The sequence below is a fragment of the Podarcis raffonei genome, chromosome 6 (genome assembly GCF_027172205.1).
Source record: "Podarcis raffonei isolate rPodRaf1 chromosome 6, rPodRaf1.pri, whole genome shotgun sequence".
NCBI lineage: Eukaryota > Metazoa > Chordata > Lepidosauria > Squamata > Lacertidae > Podarcis > Podarcis raffonei.
This window is the reverse complement of record NC_070607.1, coordinates 34202740-34229551: the sequence shown is the minus strand read 5'-3', so window position 1 is coordinate 34229551 and position 26812 is coordinate 34202740. Positions and strand designations below refer to the sequence as shown.

Here is a 26812-nt window from a genome sequence, read left to right as displayed (position 1 = left end):
CTTAATTTAGATGTGTTAACCCTTCATAACATCACAGTCAAATAAATGGCAGCATCATTTGCAGAAAGTGATGGAAAACCCTGTGATATCTACAACTACTGTGATATCCACAATCTAGCAGAAGCAGAGTGACTGCAGAATTTTGAAGTATAACAAAAATTACCTGGAAATTGTCACAATTACTGAAGTATTGGAAGACGAAAAGATTGGCGGTGTGGCTGGTCTTCCATTTCTCCATGACAAACATACACTGCCTATCAGCACAGAAGGAGGAATATAATTTTTTTGATTTCCAGGGGTGGGGGGAGAGAAAACCTGGGTCTGTGCATCTATTGGTTTTAGGTTCCATTCTTTGTTTTAATGACATTGTTTGTTTCTGTTTTGTACACTGCTTAAGAGATTTTAAAATATATATATTAAGCGTTTTATAACTGTTTTTAAGTAAAAATATATAGTTAAAAATGGAATGCACCACCTTCTAAAAATAGAATGCGCAGTTCATAGTGAATACAACAATATAACTCCCTGTATTTTTCTTTCTCCTACCTTCCTGGAAAATGATGCAAATGTGTAGGCTGCTGGTAACTAGGAGGAGACAACAGAGGTTCTTTTCAGTTCAGTTCTTCTTGTGGTGCAGATTGGGACATAATTCAAAGAATGTCGCCCCCTTGTAACAGAACCCAGTAAAACAATGTGATGCACACCGCAAGAATGGGACCATGGTCACTAAGCAGTAATTTTGAGAGGAGTGAAACCTGAACTCTTATCAGCACCTTTCAGAAAAGGTGAGGAACAATGAGGTGGGGATTAGCAGTATACCTCAGCAGCTGCCAAGTGCAAACGTTCAATCCTTCAGTTATCCCAGCAGATAACGTACAGCGTTCACAACTCCCCAGCCTTAGAAAAATCAGACTTCCATCTTCCTTGCAAACCACAGCATTTCATATGGGCAACACTACATGAGTGATTAAAAATAAATAAAACAGGGTAGTGAGTCACTCTTCTCTACGACATGCCAAGCACGTCATAAAAGTGCTAAGAAACCTTTGAATGCTCAGGGTGCTCATTAACAGGCCCCCCCCCAATTTAATTGCAAATTGAAACCCACCTCCCCCTCTCCTAATACCACCTCCAGAATACTGAGAAGCAGTTGGAAAAACAAGGAGCAATACTATCTCAGGGTCAACATCAAAGTTTGCTCCCACCTCTGGGACGGCTCCTGAGATCACAATAATTAAAACACACAACCAATTCTATGCTTTATGTGCAAGAGAGCAATGCAAAATCTGTAACAGCAAGAAAGATGCCAGGATTCAAGGTAATAATACCGCCTCATGTGGGAAGCCCTAAAATCCAAAGCTCTTTGCATGATGCTTAGTTGCAGTAGGCTGTGTTGATGCATCACTGAAAACCTACTGGGAATTTTGCTAACTCTGGCCCCTAGGCCTATACACTTTATGTCTTGTGTATCAGACCACTGGATCAAGCTACAAGGGAGCTTGCATTTCAAAGGAAGAAACTGAACTCTTTGTCCCTGAACCTTTTCAGACAATCCAGATTCAACAGGAATTGCAATTCACCCTTCTTGTCATAGAAACTCTCTTTTACTGCTGGTTTCTGCAGCCCAAGATCCAGAGAATGAGATTCCTCCACATGCACAAGGGAGCTGCTTTCACATGGCCATCTTTCCTATGACAGTAGCATATGTGTGAATAATACCACGTGTTTCTCCCCCTCCTCGATTAATCCCCACAACAACCCTGAGAGACAGCGACTGGCCCAAGCTCACTCAGTGAATTTCATGGCTGAGTGGGGACTCAAGCCCTGGTTTCACAGGTCCTAGTCAGACACTCTAGTATCTTAAGTTGAAAGCACTATGCCAGTAAAGGGTTAGAGAACGAAAATGCTGAATTACCGTATTTTTCGCTCTATAAGAAGCACCAGACCATAAGACACACCTAGTTTTTGGAGGAGGAAAACAAGAAAAAAAATATTCTGAATCCCAGAAGCCAGAACAGCAAGAGGGATCACTGTACAGCAATCACTCTTGCTGTTCTGGCTTCAGCGATAGCTGCACAGCCTGCATTCACTCCATAAGACGCACATAAGACGCACACACATTTCCCCTTACTTTTTAGGAGGGAAAAGGTGCGTCTTATAGAGCAAAAAAATACGGTACCTTCTACCCATCTGGTAGCAAATAGTTGCCAAACCAGATGAAGCACACTGTGACAACAGTTGGGAACATCCACACAATGTCCCAAGTTGGTGTTGGCCTGTTTTAGAAGGGAATATATTAAAAATGTCGACCTAGGAGCCCAAAAAAACATGGGGGATCCAGCAGAGGAAGTTGGGCAAAGAGCAGTGCAAGTAAAGTGTTCTAAGTTGGACAGTTGGACAAGGCTTCCATCATTGAACCTGAAGGATCTTGGGTCTAATCCCATAAGGGCCTGCACCCAACACAGTGTGGCAGCTGGTGCAGCATACTGGCCAAATATAACATGATAATCTGCCATAGTGCCTGATTATCTCTACATGCCAGAAACAAGCAGTCACTTGTTATCTGTGTCACCACAGAGCATCACCCATCATTTGCTCCACAGGCTCATTAAAAAAATAATTCCCAGAGATTTATTCATAATGTAGCAGCGTGTGCGATTTGTTGGTGTTTTCTGCTTAAAGGCAATTAATCGTGTGAAAGACATTGATTTAAAACTAGCATTGTTCCAAACAAAGAGCAGCCATCGTTTCACCTGTTCCCCATGCAAAACCAAGCATCTTGCCTAAAACAAAAAGGTAATGTGTGTAACGGCTTTGAATACACTATTATATAAATGCTAAGCATTGCTATTATCTAAAAGCTAAAAAGAGAACAGATATCAATGCATATTTCAAAGCAATTTCCCCACTTCTCATCAAGATGATTAAGATGGCCCTTGCATTTATTAAACTGTGCTATAAAACAATTGTACATATACACAATATTAAGAGTAATCATTCTGAAAAGCACAATTTTAGTGCCATTTCTCCTAATATATGTGACAAAGCAGTCATAACTTATCTTCAGCACTGCATGAACCATCATCTTTATACATAATTTAGATTATCCCACAGTCACACAGCTAAGAATGTCTCCATCCTTTCTGCTGTTCATTTAGGCTTGAGTAAAGCATTGTTTATATTAATATAAAGATGTGGCACATATACAACCAGATCACCAAACAATCTAAAATTTCATGTGAGCATTGTTCATACCCACAGGCAAGAGTTCTCAAGAAGCCATCTTTCCTGCCTTTAATTACGTCTGTTTTCTGCGGGGGAATTAATTGGAAAAAATTTCTGCCCTATATCACTGCCCACTTTTGCACCTAAGGAAGCTATTCATTCATAATTTAATAGCCTGAACATGGGGGCTGGGTTCATGGCTCCAAATTCACTTCTCTCCTGGCACAAGTGTGATAAACAAATCAGGAAGCCTTGGATTCCCAGTATGTCCAAATAAGGGGCTATTGTTTGTTTCTTCCTAACAAGCAACATTGGTAAACCAATAATAGGACATGGCTTATGACTGTGTCTCCCTTGCAGGTCACAATCCTTGGTCTGGAAGCAACAGGTTTGGTGGCTTCCAGACTTGTTTATCTGAGCCAAACCAGAGCAGGACTGATTAGACAGTGTGCACCCACACCCCACTTGTTCACAATAAACCACAATAACCCAGAAACTCTGGCTTATAATGCAGCCCATACCTTTGTGGCAAACTTGGTGTTATTTAACCCGTTGTCTGCTCATTTTCCATTACCTAAACGCCAAAAGGAATTAATTTAGCCTTATTCCCAATACTAGGAAGTTTTTTTACTTCCCCGCACCATAACATATTTAAAGGCAACCAATTTTTTTTACAACTTTTTAGTGCCTTGGCACATTATTTTGTGAAGAACAGTCCAGTCCAGAGGTATGATATAAAATGCAGACCGTGCCCAAAAAAGACATATAATTTCAATATTGCAACACCTTTTAAGTAGGCAACACTCGGATGGGCACTCAACTGTGAAATTTACATGGAAGGTTGCGTAGGTCTGGTTTTGAGTATATATCAGTATGAGGATATATTTAATATTCAAATTTAACACCAATTTCAGTGAGGCACAACCACAGTAATAAACACAGAGACACCTCGGAGGGTCTATTTAAAGCAGATTAATTTATATGATGGATGCTGCTAACTGGTTGCTTGAAACAATAACTTTTCAAAATTTGTCATTTTGTGCGTACCCATGTGAAATAAGAAGAGTGAAACAACATAACCAACCTTCCCCTGGGCTAGTTCCACCCAAAACTCTGTTCAGGCATCCACACTCAACAGATGGATGTCAGGAAGCAGGGATAATCCAGCCACACAATGTCAGGTGTGGAGCCAAGGGCAGGGCTAGACCCCTCCTCCATCTATGCATGCTTAAGGCTTCAAAGCTGTTCCAGTTCAGACTATGAAAGGAGCTCTAAAGTTTGGACAAGAATGAGTCCTCTCCCCACAGAGCATTTGTAACAACCTGATAGTAATCGTACTTACACAGTTCCCTTCACTTTAATGGGATTGACTTTTAGGCAAGTATGGCTAGGACTGCCGCCTTACAATATTAAAAGCTGTTTATCCTAGGAAATGTTTTGCTTTGTGAAATGTAACCACACGTTTCTAGCCCCATCAATCCTATGAATGGGTCTTGGAAGCGTACTCCTGTGAAATACATTTCATGGTATGTGTGCCTTACTCTGGCATTTTGCATTCTGTCCCTAAATACGTACAGAGGCAAGACTAAGAGAAGAAAACGTGTTTGTCCTTTTACACTCCCTCTCCTACCCCTATTAACAAGGCTTTCCTTGTGAGATCTAACCGTGTGGCTCTGTGTTTAGAAGCAACCTTCCATGTTCCTGAATCAGGAACCATGAAACTAAGTTTCCAAATACACATCCACAGAGATATTTCAACATGCGCTTCGACATATATTCTAAGGTGAACCCCAGTGTGGATGAGAATCCATGAAAAGCAACGGACCACATCACAGTTGGAACAAAGCTTGGATGTGCTTCTGATGGGCCCTCACTCCTTTAAGGAGGCATTTTCCCTTGAACATTAAATGATGTTCTAGGTATACATTCCACGAGAACAATTACTCCACCTGTGGTCCTTTAATCTCTAAGGTGGACAGCCTCAGTCTTAAGTGATATATTCAGCAAGCCACTTGCCAACTTGACATGTGAGGGGTTGATTCTGCATTCTGCAGCCAAAACCATTGAGGTCATGCTGCATGTCAATCTTTGCCAGCTTTTTTTTTTTGATCAGGGTGGGGAGCAGAGCTTTCCCCCCAAGTAGGATTTTCTTGCATACCCTTAGAATATACTTCCTATAGGGATACTTCCCTGTTTCTGTAGGTGATATGTAGTGTTACACAATGAAGCTGTATGGAAGTCAGACATTTTACTAATAAGGGTGTCATTTTTCATGAACATTTCTAAATATTTTAGATATTTGTCTGGACTTTAGAGCATTTAGACTTTGATACGTGCATTAGGAGTGCAGGAGAACCCTGGGTGTACAAGAAATACCAATTCTTTGTGTCTCAGTTTTAATTGACTTGGTCAACTTGCATCCAAGCAGTATCACGTCAGACTACAAGAGGAGGTGGGTGCCCTTTTATCAAGTTAGTCTCTCTACTAAGTACACCACCCAAACCCTGTACACTGAAAACTAGATTTCATTGAGAAAAGTTTGAACCTAGCATTCCTGTGAGAATTTAGCTTACCTGGGTGCAAGAATGTTTCTCCACAAACAAACATTCATTTATGCAAGTTCCCCAGTTTGCAACCCTGAGGTGTTAATCTGTGGCATAGCTTTACTACTTCAGTGACAACTATCTGGCTGCAATGGAAGAAACTAAGGTTACGTTTTCAATGACTAAGACTCAGTCTCAGTGAGTGGCTGTTCTGCTCCAATTCCCCAGATAAAATTTAGACCTGCAGGCAGCAGTCTTCATTCCTATTCTGTTCTAGCAACGCACACAAAGAGCACAGATTCTTAAATAACCAGCAGAAGCACATTCACTGGGGAGCTACCAAACCTAAACATTATGTTACACCTAAATTGAGGTAAATCATATAGTTATATAGATGTTATTACAGAGTTCCCAACCAAACTAAAGATAATCCAAAAATCGCTAGATGCATGACGACAGAAAATTGTCTCCAACCAATTCAGATAGAAAACAATATTACTTAGATGTGAAAAAGCTTTTGAAATGTAGCTGTGGTAGCTTTCTCTGCAAGGCAGGAGCAGAATCCAGTCAGCTGTACATTACATTTTCCAAATGCCGCTCAGGCTGCTTATATGCAATTATATTTATTAAATTCATACATGCCATCCCATCATCCAATTTAATCTGATCAAGCAAAGCTACTGTAACTCATCAAACCCCCCCCCCCAGCCTCACATACAAGCTTTCTCCATTGCTTTCCCCATTTTCATTTTCACTACCAAAAAAGATTAATAGTAAAAACCCTTGAAAGTGTGCATTTGGGCATAACTCATTCAAAGGAAGAGACATCCTTAACTCTTCTCTTCCTCAATGGAAGTCTGAAAGTGTTCGTTTTGGCTGCAGTATGCTCCTTTAATCTGCAACGGGTCATCCTGACCTAGCAGTTCCTTGTGGTCTAAAGAATAACTTTATGCAGTGCTCCCTGCCTGGGAGAGCTGTCCCACTCACTTCAGTAGCCACTGGAGTACATTTAGGCTTCTGAATCAAGACAATGAGTACAAATACGTTGTTAAGAACATAAAACTCAGTTTCAATGGGACTTTCAGAGGATTTCAGTAGGACATGCAATGCAGTCCTATAAACACTTACTTGGGAGTAAGCACCATTCAACTCAATGGGGTTTGCTTCTTGAGGAATGTCCTTTACTATAGATCAGAGTTCCCCAACCTGCAGCCCTCAGGCTGTTTCTATACAGCTCCCTGGCTGCTTCTGTCACCCTCCTGGCTTTTTTTCTCCCAACACTATTCCTCATTGCCCCAAGTGGCACAATCTATTGCTCCTCTCCTCTCCTTTTCCTCATCTATCCAGCAAAAACACTTCTGCTATATTATTCTTTCTGGTCTCCAAGCAGCTCTATGGCTGCTTCTGTTGGGCCCGTGTTATGTGCCAGTGTGGTTGCTCGAGAGTGAACAGGCAAGACTCCCACCTGTGTTTTCCAGGCTTTATTATCTGTACAAAAACATTTACAGTGCAGAGCGTCTCAAGTCCACATCTGCTCAGTCGCTAGCAGAATCTGGGAGTGGGCGGTCCTTAAACCTTCCCCAGCATAACAGTCTTTTGACCCCCATCCTTCTCCTCCCCTCTCTGCGCGCAAACCAACTGCGCAAAGAGGGCGTTGGCAAAGGGGGACTTGCGTCCCCTCCCCTCTGCTCAGGCTCGGTGTTGCGGCTCTCTCTAGCATCTTCTGATCCCTGCATCCCTTCCCCACTGGAGGCGGGGCTTTCCTCCTCGCCGGAAGAAGAGCTGCTTCGCATGATCTTCGGAGGCTCCCTGTAACACAACTGCCCTTCCACTTCTCGCCTCTGAGCTGATGGCAGTTTACCTGACAGCCCCCTTCTGGTCTCCAAACTAGCATTCACCAGCCACCCAACTTCAGAAACACATTCACTCAGCCTTCTCACTCCCTGCCCCCTCACAGTACCATGTCCGGGGGTGTTTTATGTGTGTGTAAGAAAGAGAAGGCAGCTGTGTGAATGGGTACTTTCACCTTTCATACCCATTCACTTATCTGCTTCAGCTCCCTCTTTTCCACCCTCTCTCACCCACTGTAGAGGGCTTGGGGGGGGGGCAGAGTGAATGGATATTTGCGCTTTGTAGGAGCAGCAAAACTGCTAGTTTGGAAGAAAGGGCAAAGAATGGGTTGGCAGAAACAATAGCAAAGCCACTCTGAAAGCATAATAAACAGCACTCTTCCTGGTGTGTTTTTGCAAAGGGAGAGGAGGGGAGGGAGGGAGGGACGGAGGGAGGGAGGGGGGTTAACTTATTTTTGCCAAAAAAAAAAAAGTCAGGAAAAGGAAAGAAGAGAACACATAAAATATGCACATTGAAAATATACACATTAAAATGGGCTTGAGAAAGACAGAAAGAGATATTTTCCTCAATTTTTTCTCTCAGAGATACATACAGAATACAGAGTTGTGTTCTACCATGAAGAAGTCAGGCAGCTTAGCAGAGCCAAAGTCCTCAAATGGTTTTTTAGACTTCGTTACGTCTTTTTTGTGCAGAGAGGGAAAGGTCAAAAATCCCTGAATGGATTTTTGATTTGGCTTTCTTAACTGATACCACAGAGCATCTGAACACTTTGAATCTAAGGTTGCAGGAGAAGGGGAAAGTTTGTGTCTGATGTGTATTCTGAGTTGAAAGTTTTGAAGCAAAACTAAACATTTTTATGAAGCAAGTTAGTAAAGGTAACTTTTTAAACATTTCATGCTGAAATGGACTAAAATTTGAGGATAGAAATTCACTATTCCATGTCAAAAGATATATCAAAGCACTAAACCTATTGCAGGTGGAATTCCAGAACAGATTTGACTGATTGCCACAAGTATGGAAACACAGTAATAATTTTTCAGAATGTATTTGAAGATTCAAATGACCTCCCCAGGGTGCAAGCATATGGGCAGTGCATATGGATGTCCTGGGCTGCCCAGATGACAAGACACCCCTCTCGGCCTCACTGATGCAATTCAAAGGAAAACAGAGTAATACATCTGGCACCAGCTTGGTTACAGGAGATGCTGAAAGGAGGCATATTAGGCGTCCTCCAACCATCTTAGGGACTCCACTCCAGATTTATGTAGAGATTCCTCCTTAACTTGCTCTTCTCCAGAAGATACCCCACAAGGCAGAGGACGTTTAGGACCTGAGTTTTCCTTCTCCTAGATGAGCCCCATCTGCCCCTCACGTCCCTCTACAGCATTTGCAGAAACTGCCTTCTTGACTGATGGATCCACTATTGGTCTCATCCTCTCAATCCACTGGAGTCTGTCTTAACATGCAGGGGAAGTCCCTAACTCACCAAGGGTTTGAGACCTATTCGCTGCCCTCACCTGATTTAGCCAGCCAGCCAAAGCCGTTCCCATGATGGGGCCATTGCCACATGCTGACAGCTTCTAGGAGCCACAGGTGAGAGTGGGACCCAAAGGTGGACAAACTACTCCAGTCGGAGCATGAAGTGTTCCCCACCAGAGGTATTACCCCCTCCCCCAACACCCATACATTCCACTCACAGACCAATACAAAGTCTGCTGAACTTTTTCCTGGCCTGCCTGATCAACCTAAATATATTCAGTGCAGGAATATTCACCATCTTTGGAACCAGATAATCTATGAACAATCTTTTTCAAAGATGAAAACTGTGAAACCCGTGTAGGTCAAGACTCACAGGTTAGCATTTACATGACATTTTAAGGGGGTCCATCACAAAACTTAATCTGGACATCAATGCCTTAGCTAACAGAAAACAGCCACAGAAATCACACTGACTAGGTAAGCATGTGTAGCTAAGTAAGAACACAAGCGAGTCAATAGCACTTAGATATTGTTCCAAAGTGGAGTGAGTTCAGGATAACTGACTTTTTACTTTTGACCTTAATTAGCAGGGACCCCTGAAACCTCTCACTGCTAGGAGATTGTGGTGCACATAACAATAGCATATACTCCTGTTTGTTCATCAGATGACCCTCTGATGTTTCTAGACAACACCTGGAGCCTTGAGTTGCCTTTTCTGCAGTGGAAACAGATCAAAATGTTAACACAGTACCCCAAAGCAAAATGCATGTTCCAAGAAAAGGAAGCATTCTGTCTTGAATCTAGCTGACACTTACATCACTTATACTGTACCAATAAGGCTAGAAAATATATTTGCTGGACCATCCTTCTGATAATTTCTTTAATTGAAAAACTGTGCGTGTATCTGCAAGTTAATGGCTATAGCCCAGCAAAGCACTTAAATTCATGAGTGACATGAAGCATTTGAGCAGATCAAAGCAAATACCAACATATCACATATTTCTCCAACAGCAGAAATATTAAGCATGACCACTAATTATAAAATGGCAGGTCGAGTTATAGGTACTGAGAAAGTACAAAAAGGAAAAGAAATTCATATTATCAGCAACTAGAATCATCACTGCAATCTAGATTTAGTGTAACCCAAGGAAAGCCAATGGATCCAATATTTCATTGCAAACTGACAAAAATGCACTTAACCTTACAAACACATGGCTTAAAATACTTCCAATTTCAACGTAGCTATATATAGGGCTGCTTCTCTTATAACTTTAATGCTACCTACAGCTAACAGGCACAGTTCTAGGTATGACTACTCAGAGGTAAGTCCTACTGAGTTAAATGGGTCTTACACCCGGTAAATGAGTATGGCATTGCAGCCTAAATGTATTTTGATCTGAACCATGCAAAATGTGATCTGTATATAGTTTTAGATTGAACTCTTTTTCCCCCTGGCTGCAGAAACCATCAGCAATACAATTTCCATTTCCAAATAACCTGGCTTGTGGGGTCCCCCTTCCTTTGAGGAGGAGTAATGTCTAAAACATGAGGAAGAGCCTGAATTCAGGTAAGTCAAATACAGACTTTGTTTTATTGAAGCAAGGCTTTAGCCTTGCATGAAGCAAAGAACATAAAAAGAGCCCTACTGGAACAGGTCAAAGGTCCATCTAGTCCAGCATCCCTTTCTCACAGTGGCCAACCAAATGCCTCTGGGAAGATCTCAAACAGGACCCGAGTGCAACATCACTCTCCCCATTTGCAATTCGCATCAACCAGTAGGAGTGATCCTTCATCCTTTTCAAACTTCATACTCATTCTGAATGCAGCCCGACGCACAAGAGCCAAGCTTAATTGTCATGGAGCATGTGCTTGCCTCATGACTTATTAACATATTGCCAATAGAACACCCACAAATCGTTGACAGTGGTGGAGCGTAAGCTACTGCTGCCTGGGGCAGGCACACAGGCCACACATCCAAGGAGTTCAGGGGACAGAGGGAGCTAAGGAGAGGGGCGGCAATGGTGCCGCCACTCTGTTCCACTCCGTCCCCGGGTCAGATGTGACCCAGAAGCAGAGCTGCAGCTGGGCAGCCCAGATGAAGAGAGAGGTGGCAACGCTGTCAACTCTCCTGTACTCAATCCCCGATTCAGGCTTGACCCAGGGATGAGCTGCTGTGGCTGGGCACAAGGGAGCTACCTCGGCAGCTGCTTCACACTCCAGAGTCAGGCTCCTATGAGAGAGTGTGATGTGGGAGTGCCTGGTTGCTCCCCCTCCCAAAAATGTGCCTGGGACCACGGCCACCTCCCCCCCACACACTACGCCAGTGTCTGCATAATACAATTTGTATCCCATATAGAGATATGCCTATCCATGCAATGGCAATTGTCCAATTGTTTCCAAATTAAATGAGTACACCAATTATAAATTAAAAACCATTTACCTTTGCTGTATCTTCTTCTCTTGCAGAGTGTTTAACAAAGAACTATAATTAGGACGAAACTTGCAATAATTAGAGAGTAAGTACCTTGTTCTGTCTTGTAACAGTTTTATGGCCGCTGAAATTCTTACGTAGCGTACATTTTTGTTTAAGCATCAACAACTGTCATTTCCTGCTCATAACATTTGACATTTCACACAAAAGCCCACCTAGGATACGTGCTCCACAGATTAACTTCAACCTTTGGTCTGAGAGAATGAATCACATTTTTCTCATTCTGGAATATTTGAGATGAATTTGAACTTAATGTGGCCTAATCAGCCATTTAGTGAATTGCTGGCCAATTTAGCCAGATCCTTTAAAGATATAATTAGTCCCTACAGAGACAGTCAACTTTATTTTAGTAGAAATGCTAATCATTTCGAATTTGGTCAGCCTAGCTGTCACTGTATGCCCTTGCTCACAAGCACAGTCACTGCTTCCCCTGTGAATGTACAATGACACCTCATCAGGATACAGGAGATAATGATCAAACTGGGTACAATACAAATTGTACTTCTGCTCAGGTTTCTCCAGCAACTCGCTACTGTAGTGATAACCCAGAATTCCATGCTTTTAAAGCGTTGACCTTGCATGCTTACTTTGGTAGTCTGCTTCACAAGGCAAACAGCTATTTGAACTGGTGATATCTGGTGGTTGTCTTAAAACAGGAAGCAAGGAAACAGTCCTCTAGAAACTCACTTCCTTTAACAAAACAACAACAACAAAACACTACTATATTGTGTTGAAGCTGAGGCAGCTCCAATTAGTATCAATACGTTAAAGTAGTAGAGGCATAACGAGTAGGCTCTCTCCTAGTTTTCCCTAGATATGGGCGGGTTTTTCATTGGGCCAACAGTTTGTCAAAACCTCATCTCCAAAGCTTTAAAGTCTATTTCATCTATTGAAACCATCACATGGAAGCCTTGGGAACCATTTCAGCATAGGTGATGTAGCAAACCATCATGTGTAAGAGTCATCTAGCACAAGGAATATACACACGCTATGTAGAAAGTCATCATATGAATCTGCTACATTGTAATGAAGAAAATGCTCCTGCACAATATGTCAGATTAGTAAACATACAAGGATATTTAAACAAACAGGTTTTGTCACCACACTTTTCTTTTCTAGAACAGGAGTCTTCTCACCGAGCTGCTATAACCCTTAATGGCAACAAGCAACCTTCTGTCCGATGGTTTTGCCTATTTTTCTAATTAATGCTTCATTTCCCCTTCTGTTAGAAGCATTTAGGGAAAGAGGATTCTGCCTTAGTACTAGATGTTAGAAATACAGAGTGCCTTCTTGGCCATTATTTTTCCTTGACTATATTTCTGAGATGAATGAAAGGAGGCATTTATGCAGCTGTACATAACAAAGGAATCTACAAACAAGCACTTTCATAGAGCTTTCGGCTTTATTGCCTATATAAATTTCTGTAATCCAACAGTACCATGGAAAGGTATTTTGATGATTATGACAAAATGAAATAAGATAGTAACCCTGTGGTAACTGGAGGGACAAGATCAGAAATCTGTACATCTTCCTGCTCCCACAAGCATTGCTCTTAATATTGTAGTCAAATTTTAGATCCCAGCACACCAGCTGCCCGTTCCTAAACTAAATGTTAAGAAGTTAAATTATCAGACTCTCACAGCCCCACAGGGAATGCAGTTCTACAATCTGACAAAGCAGAAGCTGTTGGGGACAGCAAGAAACCCAGCCAACACACTTGGCCCAAAGTACATCTGAGAACCTTATTTCCCCCCAGCAAAGCCACTTCTCTCTTGAAAGCTAATGCTTTCAGTATCAAGCATTGTTCCTGGAGGCAAATGTCACACATTCATTGCTACAACGAACTGTTATCCTGGGTACTGCTACCACACAGAGAGGAATGAAACAGCTGGGCGCCTTATCCAAGCTCTGACCGTCAAACTCATTCCTAAATGGCTACATCTGAAGCTACTGTGTCAGCATTTGAAAAAGAACAACCAGCTAAAATATTGTTTCATTAACCAGAGTTGTAACTATCGAAACACCAACTTAAATGTCCTGCTTTTGATTGATATTAAATGACTATTAAAGGTAAAGGTACCCCTGGCCATCAAGTCCCATCGCGGACGACTCTGGGGTTGCGGCGCTGATCTCGCTCTATAGGCCGAGGGAGCCGGTGTTTGTGCACAGACAGCTTCCAGGCAAACCAGAGCAGCACACAGAAATGCCGTTTACCTTCCCGCCGGAGCGGTACCTATTTATCTACTTGCACTTTGACGTGCTTTCGAACTGCTAGGTGGGCAGGAGCAGGGACCAAACAATGGGAGCTCACCACCTCGCGGGGATTCGAACCACCGATCTTCTGATCAGCAAACCCTAGGCTCAGTGGTTTAGACCACAGCACCACCCACGTCCCATGAATGAATATTATTACAACATTAAATTGATTTTTGCGACACTTCCAACATACGGATAGGGTTTTTTTTTTATTTTGTCTTACATATTGTTGCTGGGGTGATACATGATCTATCCATTATCTTTTAACAGTTCAATTTATTTATCTGTTACATTTATATCGCACCTTTCCATAAAATATGCCAGTGGCAGCTAGACAGAAAGCCATCGTGTTTTCATCCTGGTTTTCAAAACACCTGTCAGCTTAAAATACATACAGACAAAAAAACAATCATTGGACTTTCTTCACCATCAAATGTAGATGGAGCTAACACATCTGTGCTGTGAATTGCCCGTCAGGCCCATCAATTAATCAGTGTGAACATTTTAAATCACAGATAAAGTTTTCGTTCCTCAATCTACACTTTAAATCTTGATTTCAGCCCGAAAAACACATTAATTGCAATATGAACGCATAGGTGACAATTTTCTGTGCAGTCCATCTCCCTGCCTCCTGCACTGGATCATGATGAGATAGAAATCTTCAGTGGAAGAAATTTCTGAGCATCTGGAAGGTAATCCTTTAGGCACTCGAAAACCAGAGCGTAAGCTTTTCCACAATATTGAGACAGGCAAAGATTGAGAGCACTTGCATATGGTTTAATGCCAAACAGAAAAATATTAAGGTTGCCCGCACCCTGCAGCTCTCCAGAATTTATGGTCATGTGCTCAGTTCCGTTTTCTTCAGGCAGAAAGGAATAGCGTAACACATGCTGATTGCTAAGAAGCCAGAGCATGGAAGAATTAAGAGATGAACCTCAGCAGCTTGCTCCTTCGCTTTCACTTCACGAAGTGTGTGTGCTCCTGTTATCCCTATGCTCCTACTAATCAGTGCCAGCAGCTTCAGTGGCAAACATCTTACTGCTGCTAACAGCTCAACAACAGGACAGGCAACTGGCAGCCTCTGGGCTCAATCTGGCCGCAGGCATTACCCCAATCCCCAAGACCACCACCCCCAACTATGCATCTCACTGCTTTCTCAGAACTCTATTCACAGGGAGCAGCTGAGACGCATAATAAAAAGGGGGCTTTGCCAAAGCCTTCCTTGCTGCTAATGCTGGAGAGGAAGGGATTAGAAAGGACTTTTCCTAAGGCTTAGTTTGCTGGGGGGTGGGGGTGGGACTAGCAATGAAAATCATGTTGCTGGCTCAATTTAAAAAAACATGTCCCTGTTAAAAATTAGTTGCTCTACTACATGATATTCAAAGAGCAAGACTGTATACGTGACATCCCTCACATTCACACTGTAGATAATCCAAACAATTACAAAAAGTAGTAAAGCAATGTGCTTGCAGAACTTCATGTGCTTCTATGTCATGGACTGGCAGGGTGGCAAGGAGTGGGTGGCAGAGGCCACGGGGCCGGATGCTGACCCACGGAAAGTGGGATAGAGATTAAGAGGGTTTTCTACCTCCCACCACGCGGGAGCCAGAGCTGGAAGGAGGGCAGGATGCACCAGGAATGGAGGAAGAGACGGCGCCTGAGAGGGAGTGGTGGTAGAATCCCCTCCGTCCCATCCTCCACTGTCCCCTGGGAACACGAGGGGCTTGAAGAGACAGTGTCATGGACTGGCTGGACACAGAGGAATTGGTAGAAGGCACTAGCTGAGGAACTCCCAAGGGACGAAGGCTCAGAGCCTAGGGATTAGTGGTGGGATGACAATGAGTGGTCAGAGGTGGTATCAGAAGCTGAAGAAGTAACAGGGCTTAGCGAGCTGGGAGAGCCTATGGCAGAGAGAAGTCCAGAAGCAGAAGCTGAGGTGAAAGCAGGAGAGCAGGGATGCCAAGTTCCCCTTCCCTCCTGGTCTTTCCAGACCAGGAAGAGGAAGGAGCAGAGACAGGTGTGTTGGCGTAGTCTCAGATTGCTTGGGAATGACCGAGGGGTGGGGGTGGAGGAGATGAAGGCAGCTATGGGGAGACGAGGGCCACTGAGCAGGCCTTGTTTCTTCTAATACAGAGTTAACTTCACTTACTCTGTGTGATTTATTGTTGGGGGGCTCCCTGACAAGACAAGCGCAGCAGCAACCTCTGTGTACGAGACGTCGTAGGTTACTTCTGTGCGCCCCATCAGACAAGGGTACTTAATTTGGGTGGAGACATGGTTACACTGTTACTCCAATTGTCCAGTTCGGAGCACAAGCCTGGGGAAGGAATGTCAGCTACTTAGTCGCCAGAAGCGTATATGCGTGTTAAGTGCACCTTAGGAGCTACTTGGGATGCGTGCGCTTGGGAAATTCTCATTGGAAATGAGAATGGAGATCATACTGGCTTTTTTTTTTTTTACTTTATGCAGAGAATTGCGCACACAGGAACTTTCATTCGCATGCCTCAGTATTTCAAGGAACTTTCACACTGCATCATGGCTTGTCTCTTTGCCAACAACCCTTGAAAACAGATGCAGAAATTCAGTTGGTGCTCATACCTGATACCCTACATATACACCAAAATTCATTCAAATAATCTCCACGTTCAATGCAATTAACACATGATAAATCAATTTACAAACGGAATGCTAAACAGGCAAGTTAAACCAAAGGAGTCACTTTGCTTGGCTAATGAAATTTAAAAGGGGCACAAAAATAAATGAAGCAGTATATAAAAAGCAAAGAATGGCAACTTTCAAAAATCAATAATATGTTTTGTTGTATACCAGAGGGAGCACAAGGCTTTTCATGAGCTAAACTGCATAGAGATCACAAATGTGTGTTGCTCAACACAGTATAAATACTGGGCTTATATAAACACTCTTCATCAGCTAAGCTAACAAGTTTCCAAACCCTAACATAGTTAATCTAATTGAGTATTTCTCTGGTGAACTGAGGTTTATTAAATCTTAAATGCAATCTTATGTAACTATCTAGCTTCTGTGCTGTCCCTATAAAGAGGAATCCCATTTGGGAGAAGAGGGGGGAATAAGACAATCACTATGCTGTAAAAAGACTACATCAGTTGTTCTTTATGCATTTGAAAGCAACTCCCCCCCCCAAGACATCTTGAGTGGCTGTGGAAGAAGAGCAGACTTTGTATCTAAAGTTGAGATCCCTCAAGAAACAGGTACCTCAAATGTGGCAAGAATAAAATGATTTTCCCCAACCCTACCCAGTTGTCTGATTTCCCATTTTGTTTTTGAGCTTCATTTTCCTATCCTATGCTTAGGTGTCAAGAGGTCTGGCAAAAAAAACAAAAAACCAACTTCCACCACAGGGCAAACAACTGCTTGGAAACTAATGTGTGTTAAACACCCCAGCACCCATGATCTAAGCAGACTAGCAGTCCTTCAGAATTGCAATTCATGTTATTTGTTTTTGAATGGAAATATAGCATAGGTCTTTCATGAAATTGTCGCTGACTGGTTGAATGCAGAGGAATGATGGGGAACCCCCAAGGGGGGGGGAATCTGGGGAATTCCCAAGGGGGGAAAAGGCTCCAAGCTAGGGGATTGCTGCATGGACGGCAATAGTGGTCAGAGGGAGAAGACTGGAAGGAGGTGTCAGGGCTTAGTGAGAGGGGGGATTCTGTGGCAGAAGCTGAAGCAAGAGAGGAAGGAGACCAGGAGGCAGAGATGAGTCCAGCTGGAGAAGCAGCAGGTCTGCTTTCCCTTGGGGGTTATCTGTCACTGGTCACATGCTAGACGTGGGTGGGGACAGAGTCAAAAGTGAGTGGTGCACCCATAAGAAAAGCCCTGCTGGACCTTCGAGTCTAGCATCCTGTTCTCAAAGTGACCAAGCAAATGCCTCTAGGAAGCCCACAAGCAGAAGATGAACTCTCAAACGCTCCCCCTGCTTGAGATTCCTAGCAGCTGGTTTTCAGAAGCACACTGCCTCCAAACCTCTCTTTCTTTCCGCTACACCTTTGCTCTCTCTTTCTCTATCGGGCTAATTGTTTGTTTCACCTGCACCCTAGTAGGGAGGAGCAAACTGGGCACAACCAGTGCTTTTACATGCAAACACCGTCATTATAGGTTGCCTTATGTGTCTGTGACAAAGAAAAGCAGGGCATAGGTATTTTTAGTAAATAAATATTACAGGTGTCCAGTTTTTTGTACCCCCCAACCATTAGGATATAAGACACATTACTCTGCAAATCCTGCAGCAATGAACATGAAACCAGTTCAACCATATCAATCTAGCAGTATGTGAAGGCATTTTGGTTATTTTCAGACTGGCAACTAACTCTAACATTGTTTTTCTTTTCCACATTATAACCTAATGCTTCAAAGTAAATTAAAAACAGGAACAGTTATCTACAGTATCCAAATGTACTCAAAATCTAACCAGTCCCTTCATTTCCTTTTAAAGCTCTTGGGGTTCCTTCTCTGTCATTCCCATCAACTCATTTCCCTTGACTTTTTGCTATGCAAATTCCACTCCACAGTATTAATTGTGAAATGGTATTTGTTCTATTGATAAAATTGTTGCTCCTCTCAGGATTTCTTCCCCATTGCTATTATATGTATAGTGCTGTATACAGCAGCTTTGCAAAGCCAATTAATTGCTAATCAGGAGAACAGGCAAGACAAATACCTCTGACACAGATTACAGGAGAGTCAAGCAATATTATCAGTGTTTAATACATGCACGCTTTTAATAACACTTTTGCTACACAAGATATTTGCTGCACAAATATTTGCTGCCTAAGTCTCAAGTACCACATCACCCAAAGTTTCATGTTCTTTAACTAAGTTTGCTCCAGTCTCAAAAAGCAGGCTGATGGGAAGCTACGGATATGGCAAATATCACCAAATGTCAAAACACAAGTGCCATAGCATTATGTGTCATGCTTAACAGCATATTCATTTACTGTTCAAAACCAAACTATTATCTGACGGTTTACTGCAAGTTCATTATCCAATATAGCTGTAGAACATTTTTTGTGTGGGAGATTTAAGTTTTCAAGACTAGATCAAACCATTTTCATGGTAGCTGCTGCTATCAGCCAGTAGTTCACAGGATACAGTCTAAGGGCACACAAGGCCAAGGTGAAATTCTATTCATGGAAATACTAGATTAGACACCCCAAACTTGAAATAGCAGGATCCCACTCTGCTTCGGTCCTGTATACCTGAAGGAGCGTCTCCACCCCCATCGTTCAGCCCGGACACTGAGATCCAGCACTGAGGGCCTTCTGGCGGTTTCCTCATTGCGAGAAGTGAGGCTACAGGGAACCAGACAGAGGGCCTTCTCGATAGTGGCGCCCACCCTGTGGAACGCCCTCCCATCAGATGTCAAAGAGATAAATAATTACCTGACATTCAGAAGACATCTTAAGGCAGCCCTGTTCAGGGAAGTTTTTAATATGTAATGCTGTACTGTTTTTAACACTGATTGGGAGCCGCCCAGAGTGGCTGGGGAAACTCAGCCAGATGGGCGGGGTATAAATAATAAATAATAATAATTATTATTATTATTATTATTATTATTATTATTATTATTATTGTTATTCTTACATGTCAATGGGTACATCTCTCAAGGCCTTAAGAGCTTCACCAGTCACTCACCAGTATGGCAGTTCTGGCCATACCAAAAGGTAAAGGAACAGCGAATTCCTGAGGATTAGGAGCAGAGGCAACCTGCTTTGGCTTGGTCCACTGCAGCAAGACACCTACCTTAGCACAATCACTATTTATACTGCCATCCAGATGTGGATGCTTCAGAGGGAAACTCTGGCATGAAACCAGCATGAATTTCTGGAATCCAGGACTTTAGTTCTATCACCTGTGCTTTGAATCAAGTTTACGGGTTTTTATCTCATCACATGCTGTTAATTAGCTAACCAACGCCAGGGTGTCTATGTTATTGCCAATACCATCTTGTTAATGGTCACTATAACTATTTTGCTTTAATGTAATTGGCACTGTCTGTTCTTTATACAGTTTCTCTGCCCCGCCCCGCCCCAACCTTACTCTTCTCCATTACACACACACAAACACAAATTGTTTCCTTATTTGGAACTGTACTTCATGCGTCTGAAGTGGACTCTAGTCCTTGGAAGCTTATGTCATAATAAATTGTTGGTCCTTAAGGTGTCACAAGACTCAAATGAAACACAGAATTGTAGAAGCTTTGTGTGTTTCTTTCCTTTTGTGAAACTAAACATTTTTGCCACTATTATTTAATGAACATTTTCTAAGCTAGATTGGTCCCTATTTCCGATAAATTTGCTACTAGGTACTAAGCTGATCTGATTAGATAATGTTTGCTATTGTACTACAGGCTATTTCCTCATACCCTCCAAATGTGACAGGGAGCTCATGCTTGAAAGGACAAACCAACTGAAATTTTCTGCTTGGCACAACTGCCATCTTCTGGTAAGACATAGACATCTCTCACTCCAACCTAAAGCTTTTAAAGCAGATGGTAAGGAAAATGTACAATTTCCTTCTAATTACTAGACAAGAGTGTCATCTCTGGGATATGTGGCCACCAAGTCCTACTCTCTACAGCCTAAGTTTGGAAACAATTGGGTGATGCCTCAAAAATAAAAATAAAGCACACACCCCATTTGGTTTTTTAAAAACGCTGTCAGAGCATCTTTCAGGCATGACCTTGGCTGACTCTAGAGCCTTACACATTCTAGATTTGATCTTGAAAATGCTAAAATACTGCTAGTATTTTGTAAAATATAACCTTGGGCACCTTTTGGCAGAAAGGCAGATTCAGCATTAAAAATTACGCTAAGTCCTGACTCACATTTTTTTAAAAAAATTAAAAATCAATAGCCGGTTTCAAACTATTCATGTTCATGGAAGTTTGACCTATAATCCAACACAGTATGGCAATTAATATGCAATTTCATAAGATTTGAAAGATAATTTTCAATTTATTGATGTGATAATTACAAGTGCCACAGTTGTACATTAAGGAGACATGTTTTCAATAGTGTACCACAAAGTTCTCACTACAACTTGTAGACTAGTTTTATAACCTTAATTAATTTTGCTTTTCTTGAACTGACCACATTTCAACTGATGATTTCTGTTATTGTGATTGTCTACTTCAAGATCAAGCAAGCAACAGACAAAGCATAAAACAGAAAACAAAAAAGATAGGGGTGGTGAACCTGGCAATGAAAGTTTACAACTTAGGCACTAGAACTCACAACTAGTATCAGAGCCAAGCTGTGGCTCAAATACATCACAGTGTTTTCCAGGATGAAAAGAAAATTAAGGAAAATGTTTCATCGAGTATGAATAGACTTCCTATATGGCTTGCCTCTGGTCAAATTGGGAAGGAAGGGTGCCCCATTGAGCTCAATGGGACTCTGTATATATGCATAGGATTGTATTGTTAGGTCTGGCTTCCTTTATCTCATACTCTAATGGCTTACACCACCTGCTTGCTGTTCACCAGTCCATATTTTAAGCTGCCAGCGAAGAACAACACATTTTGTCAACATATACATATATTCAGGCTCTGCTAAAGAGGGAGAGAGTTAAATTACTGAGAGACAATCTTTGAAGCCTACCTGAAGTTATACAAAAGGACATGCAGTGGTATCTCTGGTTACGTACTTAATTTGTTCCAGAGGTCCATTCTTAACCTGAAACTGTTCTTAACTTGAGGTACCACTTTAGCTAATGGGGCCTCCCGCCGTGCCACCTGAGCGCAATTTCTGTTCTCATCCTGAGGTAAAGTTCTTAACCCGAGGTACTACTTCTGGGTTAGCAGAGTCTGTAACCTGAAGTGTTTGTAACCTGAAGCATTTATAACCAGAGGTACTACTGTATTTGAAAAATTATTACAAAGTTACAGCACTTTGCCACATAGATCAAAACACTCCCTTTTCATTTTTAAAAGAAAGTTTCAGAAAAGTTACCTAATGTGAGTTAAAATTAGAAACAGCTTTCTAATAAAGTTCATCCAACGGAAACTCACATGGAAACACAACCACATAGACAGGATCCACATCTTAGCAAAGCAGATTCTACAGTGCAAATCTTGTGAATGTTGCGCAGAAACCACTATTTGGCTTCTCTAAATGTACAGATTCAGGAAGCCCGTGCATGTCTGAAATCATTATTCCTCTCTACATTAAGTTTACAGTATGCATAGGAGCAGCGTGGGGTTTTCCTGTTGCAGAGTAAGTGGTTTGGACTAATGTTTGCACATAGGACCCAGAAATACAGTCCAGAAGCTTCATGTGAGTTCAGATATGGCTATATGACTGCTAACTGGATATAAGTATATCATCTTACAGGGGATGCCCTCTTTGGACTCCAAGGGGGAGCCTTCTTGCAAGCTGGAGGCACAGCAGGGCTTTGCTGAGGCTTTTCAGGTCTCGTCCCACCCCCCACTTCTGGGTTTCTGGGGCCACAGGTATGCATAGTCATGTGTGAATTGAACACGTGCAAATGGGGGGGTGCCTGTATGTGAAGAGCTTTCCTGAAAGGGTTTGAGAACAAACATGGTAGAGAAAATACAGGGTGGCGAGGGAGAAGGACCTCTATTGCTTACAGGAACAGTTTACTCAGCAGCACCATAGTGAGATATGCCTGCTGATGCTAAAGGAAAATGCAGCATGTGATTGATTCAGGAAACATTTGAGTCCGAGCTCAGAGGGGGGAACCAATTAGGAGAGCAAGTAGAGTTTGAAAAACAACACAAGTATCACAATGGGAATACAAACTCCACATCTATTCAAAATTAAATGAGCAGATTATATTTGAAAACATTCATCCAAGTGGAATGTCAACTTTTCTCCCACAAGTTTGTGCAGGTCTATTATTATCCTATTCATCATACTTCTAAATCTGTTTACTATACTGTTTGAGACTGCATGCGCACACGCACACAGAGGCAATTCTTATACACGCATATGAAGGATGATATATTGGTATTAGCAGTCTACATTAATGAAGAACAGCCCTGTCCCTCCAATATAACTTCATGTAGTGCAATACACTCCCCCTCCAGAGGTTACACAATTTATGGGCTGTAGCAACAAGGTGCAAAAATGCAACATTAAGAAAGCTGCTGGAATCCCTAGTCTGAATTCTGGTGCTTTAATGAGCTGAGCTACAGCTATAAACAATCCTAGAATTGCTTTTAGCAGAGGTTTCCTGGGCCACAAAGTGTGTGTGTGTGTGTGTGTGTGTGTGTGTGTGTGTGTGTGTGTGTGTTTATCCCCATTCAAGGTCCAGACATTACCAGACACTTGATATATACAGCAATACAGATCTTACCAGGAACAATAATGTCCTTCTTGGTGTGTTTATATTTTGCCTTCCCTTCATGGGACTCAAGGCACAGGATTCCCAGGTGATCTCTGGCCCAGACCCTGAGCTGACCCAGACATGTTTAGCTTCAGCAAGATTATTACATCATGTGTCTTCAAGCTACAATGTGGACCCATTAACACCTGCATAGCCATACTTTTTGGATGGGGAAACCACATAATTGACACTCTGGACAAAAAAGTCATAGCCAGGAATTCCTCATATCTGCATTCTGTCCATTTTCAAGCTCAGAACAGCTTTCGTGGAGATGATTCCCACATACTGAATAAACCACGGCCTTTATGTTCCTCAGCCTCTACTCTAGCCTACGCTGACTGAGTAGAAAAAATGGAGAAAGGTCTACACTCTATAAGCTTGCCCATTACCAAATTGGCAATGGCTTTCTTCTCTCAGTCTAATATTACTATGGAACAGGGATATCTAACCTTTGAGCCAGTGGGTACATTGGAATTTTGAGAAAGTGCTGTGAGCACCAGTGTGGTGTAGCGGTTAAGAGCAGTAGATTCGTAATCTGGGGAACCGGGTTCACGTCTCCGCTCCTCCACATGCAGCTGCAGGGTGACCTTGGGCTAGTCACACTTCTCTGAAGTCTCTCAGCCCCACTCACCTCACAGAGTGTTTGTTGTGGGGGAGGAAGGGAAAGGAGAATGTTAACCGCTTTGGGACTCCTTCGGGTAGTGATAAAGCTGGATATCAAATCCAAACTCTTCTTCTACTCTCTTCACCAGGCCCCAAGTGGTTGCTGTGGAGGGGTGGCATAACACAAAATGGATGTTGTGTGGTAGGGGATAATGACTACCAAATGTCAAGAGAGCCACATGAAGGTGGGAAATCCTAGAATTCAATGAACTAAGGATACATTTAAGAGGTTACGTTCAATGTAGGAATGGCTAGACTTGAGTAAGAAGAGCAAACAAGTCTCTCATGTACTATTGTGATGGCCTGGCTGGATGCTGTGGAGTGGCGGGTGGCACCAGCTGGGGAACCCCTAAGGAGCACCCTAGGGAAAGAAGGTTCAGAGCCAAGGGAATTGTGATGGGACAACAATGAGTGGTCAGAGGGAGAAGAGGAAGCAGGAGGGGGTGTTGGAAGCTGAAGAAGTAACAGGGTTTAGTGAACATGACGAGGCTGTGGCAGGGAATAGTCCAGACTCAGAGGCAGAAGCAGAGGCTGGAGTAGAAAGAGGTTAGGAGCTGGAGGGGCAGGCTGCTGAAGAAGCCACAGAGTCTCCCCCGCCTGCTGCATCCAGCTCCCCTCCCCCTGGGTCTCTTAGGACACACAGAAAAATCAAAAGAGCAGAGTTTAGTTGTGTGTGAACAGTCCGAGACTGCTTGGGAAAAGCCCGGGAGAGGAGGAGCCTTAGAGGGTGGTGGAAGGCAGGGACTTTCATTCCTCGCAACTGCCTTGTTGGAGCAAGACCTACTGGGGAGAGCTGCTGGGAACACTAGGCCTGTGGTGTTTGGATTTCTTGAATAAAGAGTGAACTTCACTGACACCATGGTTGGATTTGGTTGCTAACCTACGGTTGACTCCAGCTCCTGACAACTGTGGAGTTTTATGGGGATACTTACTAAGACCTTTTGCAGGCACCACAGGAGGTACAGTCAGGCACACTGCTGTCCACCGGCACAACACTGTCCACCTCTGCTCTGTACTGAGCACAGCCAATGAGGAAGCAAAATAGTGGGCTACGATTTCCTTTTGCACCTACATGCACCGTATAATGACCCTTAGCATCAACTTCAAGGATCAAGGTCCATGAAGAGGCAAATTGCAGAACCTAAGGTAATACGGCTGCTCCATCCCCACTTCCCAAACACAATTACTATTCCGGTGGGATAAAGAGATGGAAGTTTTTCAATGTTTATATGTGATATGATAAAGAAGATTTATATTATTTGCAGCATGAGAGAATATGCTGCATGGAAGGATTAAGATCAGTGGCTACAAACAGGACAAAATTCCAATTATTGCTTTGAAAGAGAACCACACATTTGAATAATTGGCCATAAATGGTTTGTGTAAACATTTTGGTACCACATTAGAGGTAGATTTCTGTAGCGTCTAAGTATGAGCATGTATTAAAAGACTTTGGAATCCTTACAACCCAGTTCTTGCTTATCCAAAGTCCTTCCAATAGATGGCAATACAGCACCATGAATAAAATCAATCTACTGAAAGTTTAAATTCTGTAAATCCTCAATGCTTCAACAGAGGAATCCATTTTAAACTGTTTATTTCCATTGCATACACACTAGCCTATAAGGTAAGCACAAGATTTATAGTGTTCTGTCTAGAAACAGGACACACCTTCCTATTAGACTGAAACCACAATGTTTAGGTAGTATATTGAATTTGTGTGTCCCAGAATCAAAAAATCACTCTCATGTTGAAGTAGAAACAAAGAGCCTATATATGTATGTAGCTCATTCATATATGTAGCTCATTCATCAACTGATGCCTTGTGAACTGCCAAACTGCTTCTACAGAAAATATTGAGGTCCCTGTAGTGTTTGACCTGATACACACATGCAAATCACCAATCAAGTTTGAAGTATGCCTGTGTGATCTCACCCCATGAGACCTTTCTAGTCCTCTATACATAGGGCTAGTAACTGACATACTGGTATCTTAGCACAATATCGGTGTCCCCTCTGTACTACAGCCTTTTAAATGCATCTGTTTGAGGGGGTTTATTGGTTTGTTTTGCTTTTGTTTTATTATGTATTTTGTGATTTCATTTCATATTTTTATGTTGTGAACCACCCTGTGATCTTCAGATGAATGGTATAATACAAAGTTAATAATAATAATAATGCTTCCATTGAGATCATTTGCATTGTCCTTCCTTTTTCCATGTAGCAATTTATCTTCTATTTATCCACAACCCCTACAGCCCCTGTGGCTCCCACAACAAAAACACAAATACCAAAGTTAATATTCACAAAAGAAAACAATTCATAAAACGAGCAATGATTTCTGCAAGTGCCATTCTAAGCACTGCCCACTGTTGCTTAGTAGGAGCACCAAGCAGGTTTATACACAAATTAACATTCCCAACACACACACACACACACACACACACACACACGACTTGAACTCTTAGAAAAATAAAAAATGCCTCAAAATGTTTTTTTGCGTAATCAACTCAAAACTTGGAAATAAAATAAGCAAGATACCTGGTCTCCTGAGGTGCTAAATTAGGATCCAGAGAAATGGTCTCCGTTGTAATTTCTACTTTTCGTACACTTCCAAAGAAATCAGTTATCAGAACATTTTCAGGATCTCTCTGAAACAGATCTGTCCGATGTCCAGGTGTAGACACACACAAACTTTTAGGGCACACCTGAAACTATATAAAGGAGGCAAATGTGCATTGGTCAAAACAGGTGCTTGCCCCAATACTACACTGGTAGGTGCGGGAGAGTCAAAGAGAAAACAATTGTTGACACTGTGTTCATTTCTATTGAATGTAATGGTCAGTAAATATGGTCAACGGCAAGCCTGCAGACTTTGCAACTTACCAAGCTTAATGCAGCCCACCGGCAACATCCAG

General features: G+C 42.4%; 1 protein-coding gene across 1 annotated transcript in view; it reads right to left on the bottom strand.

Moving 5' to 3' along the window:
• PIGK (phosphatidylinositol glycan anchor biosynthesis class K) overlaps window positions 1-26812 on the bottom strand; it is a 102962-nt gene that overhangs the window by 50306 nt on the left and 25844 nt on the right. The window contains exon 9 of the mRNA XM_053392014.1: window positions 26436-26608. Coding sequence (XP_053247989.1) covers window positions 26436-26608 — 173 coding nt within the window. The remainder of the gene's footprint in view (window positions 1-26435; window positions 26609-26812) is intronic.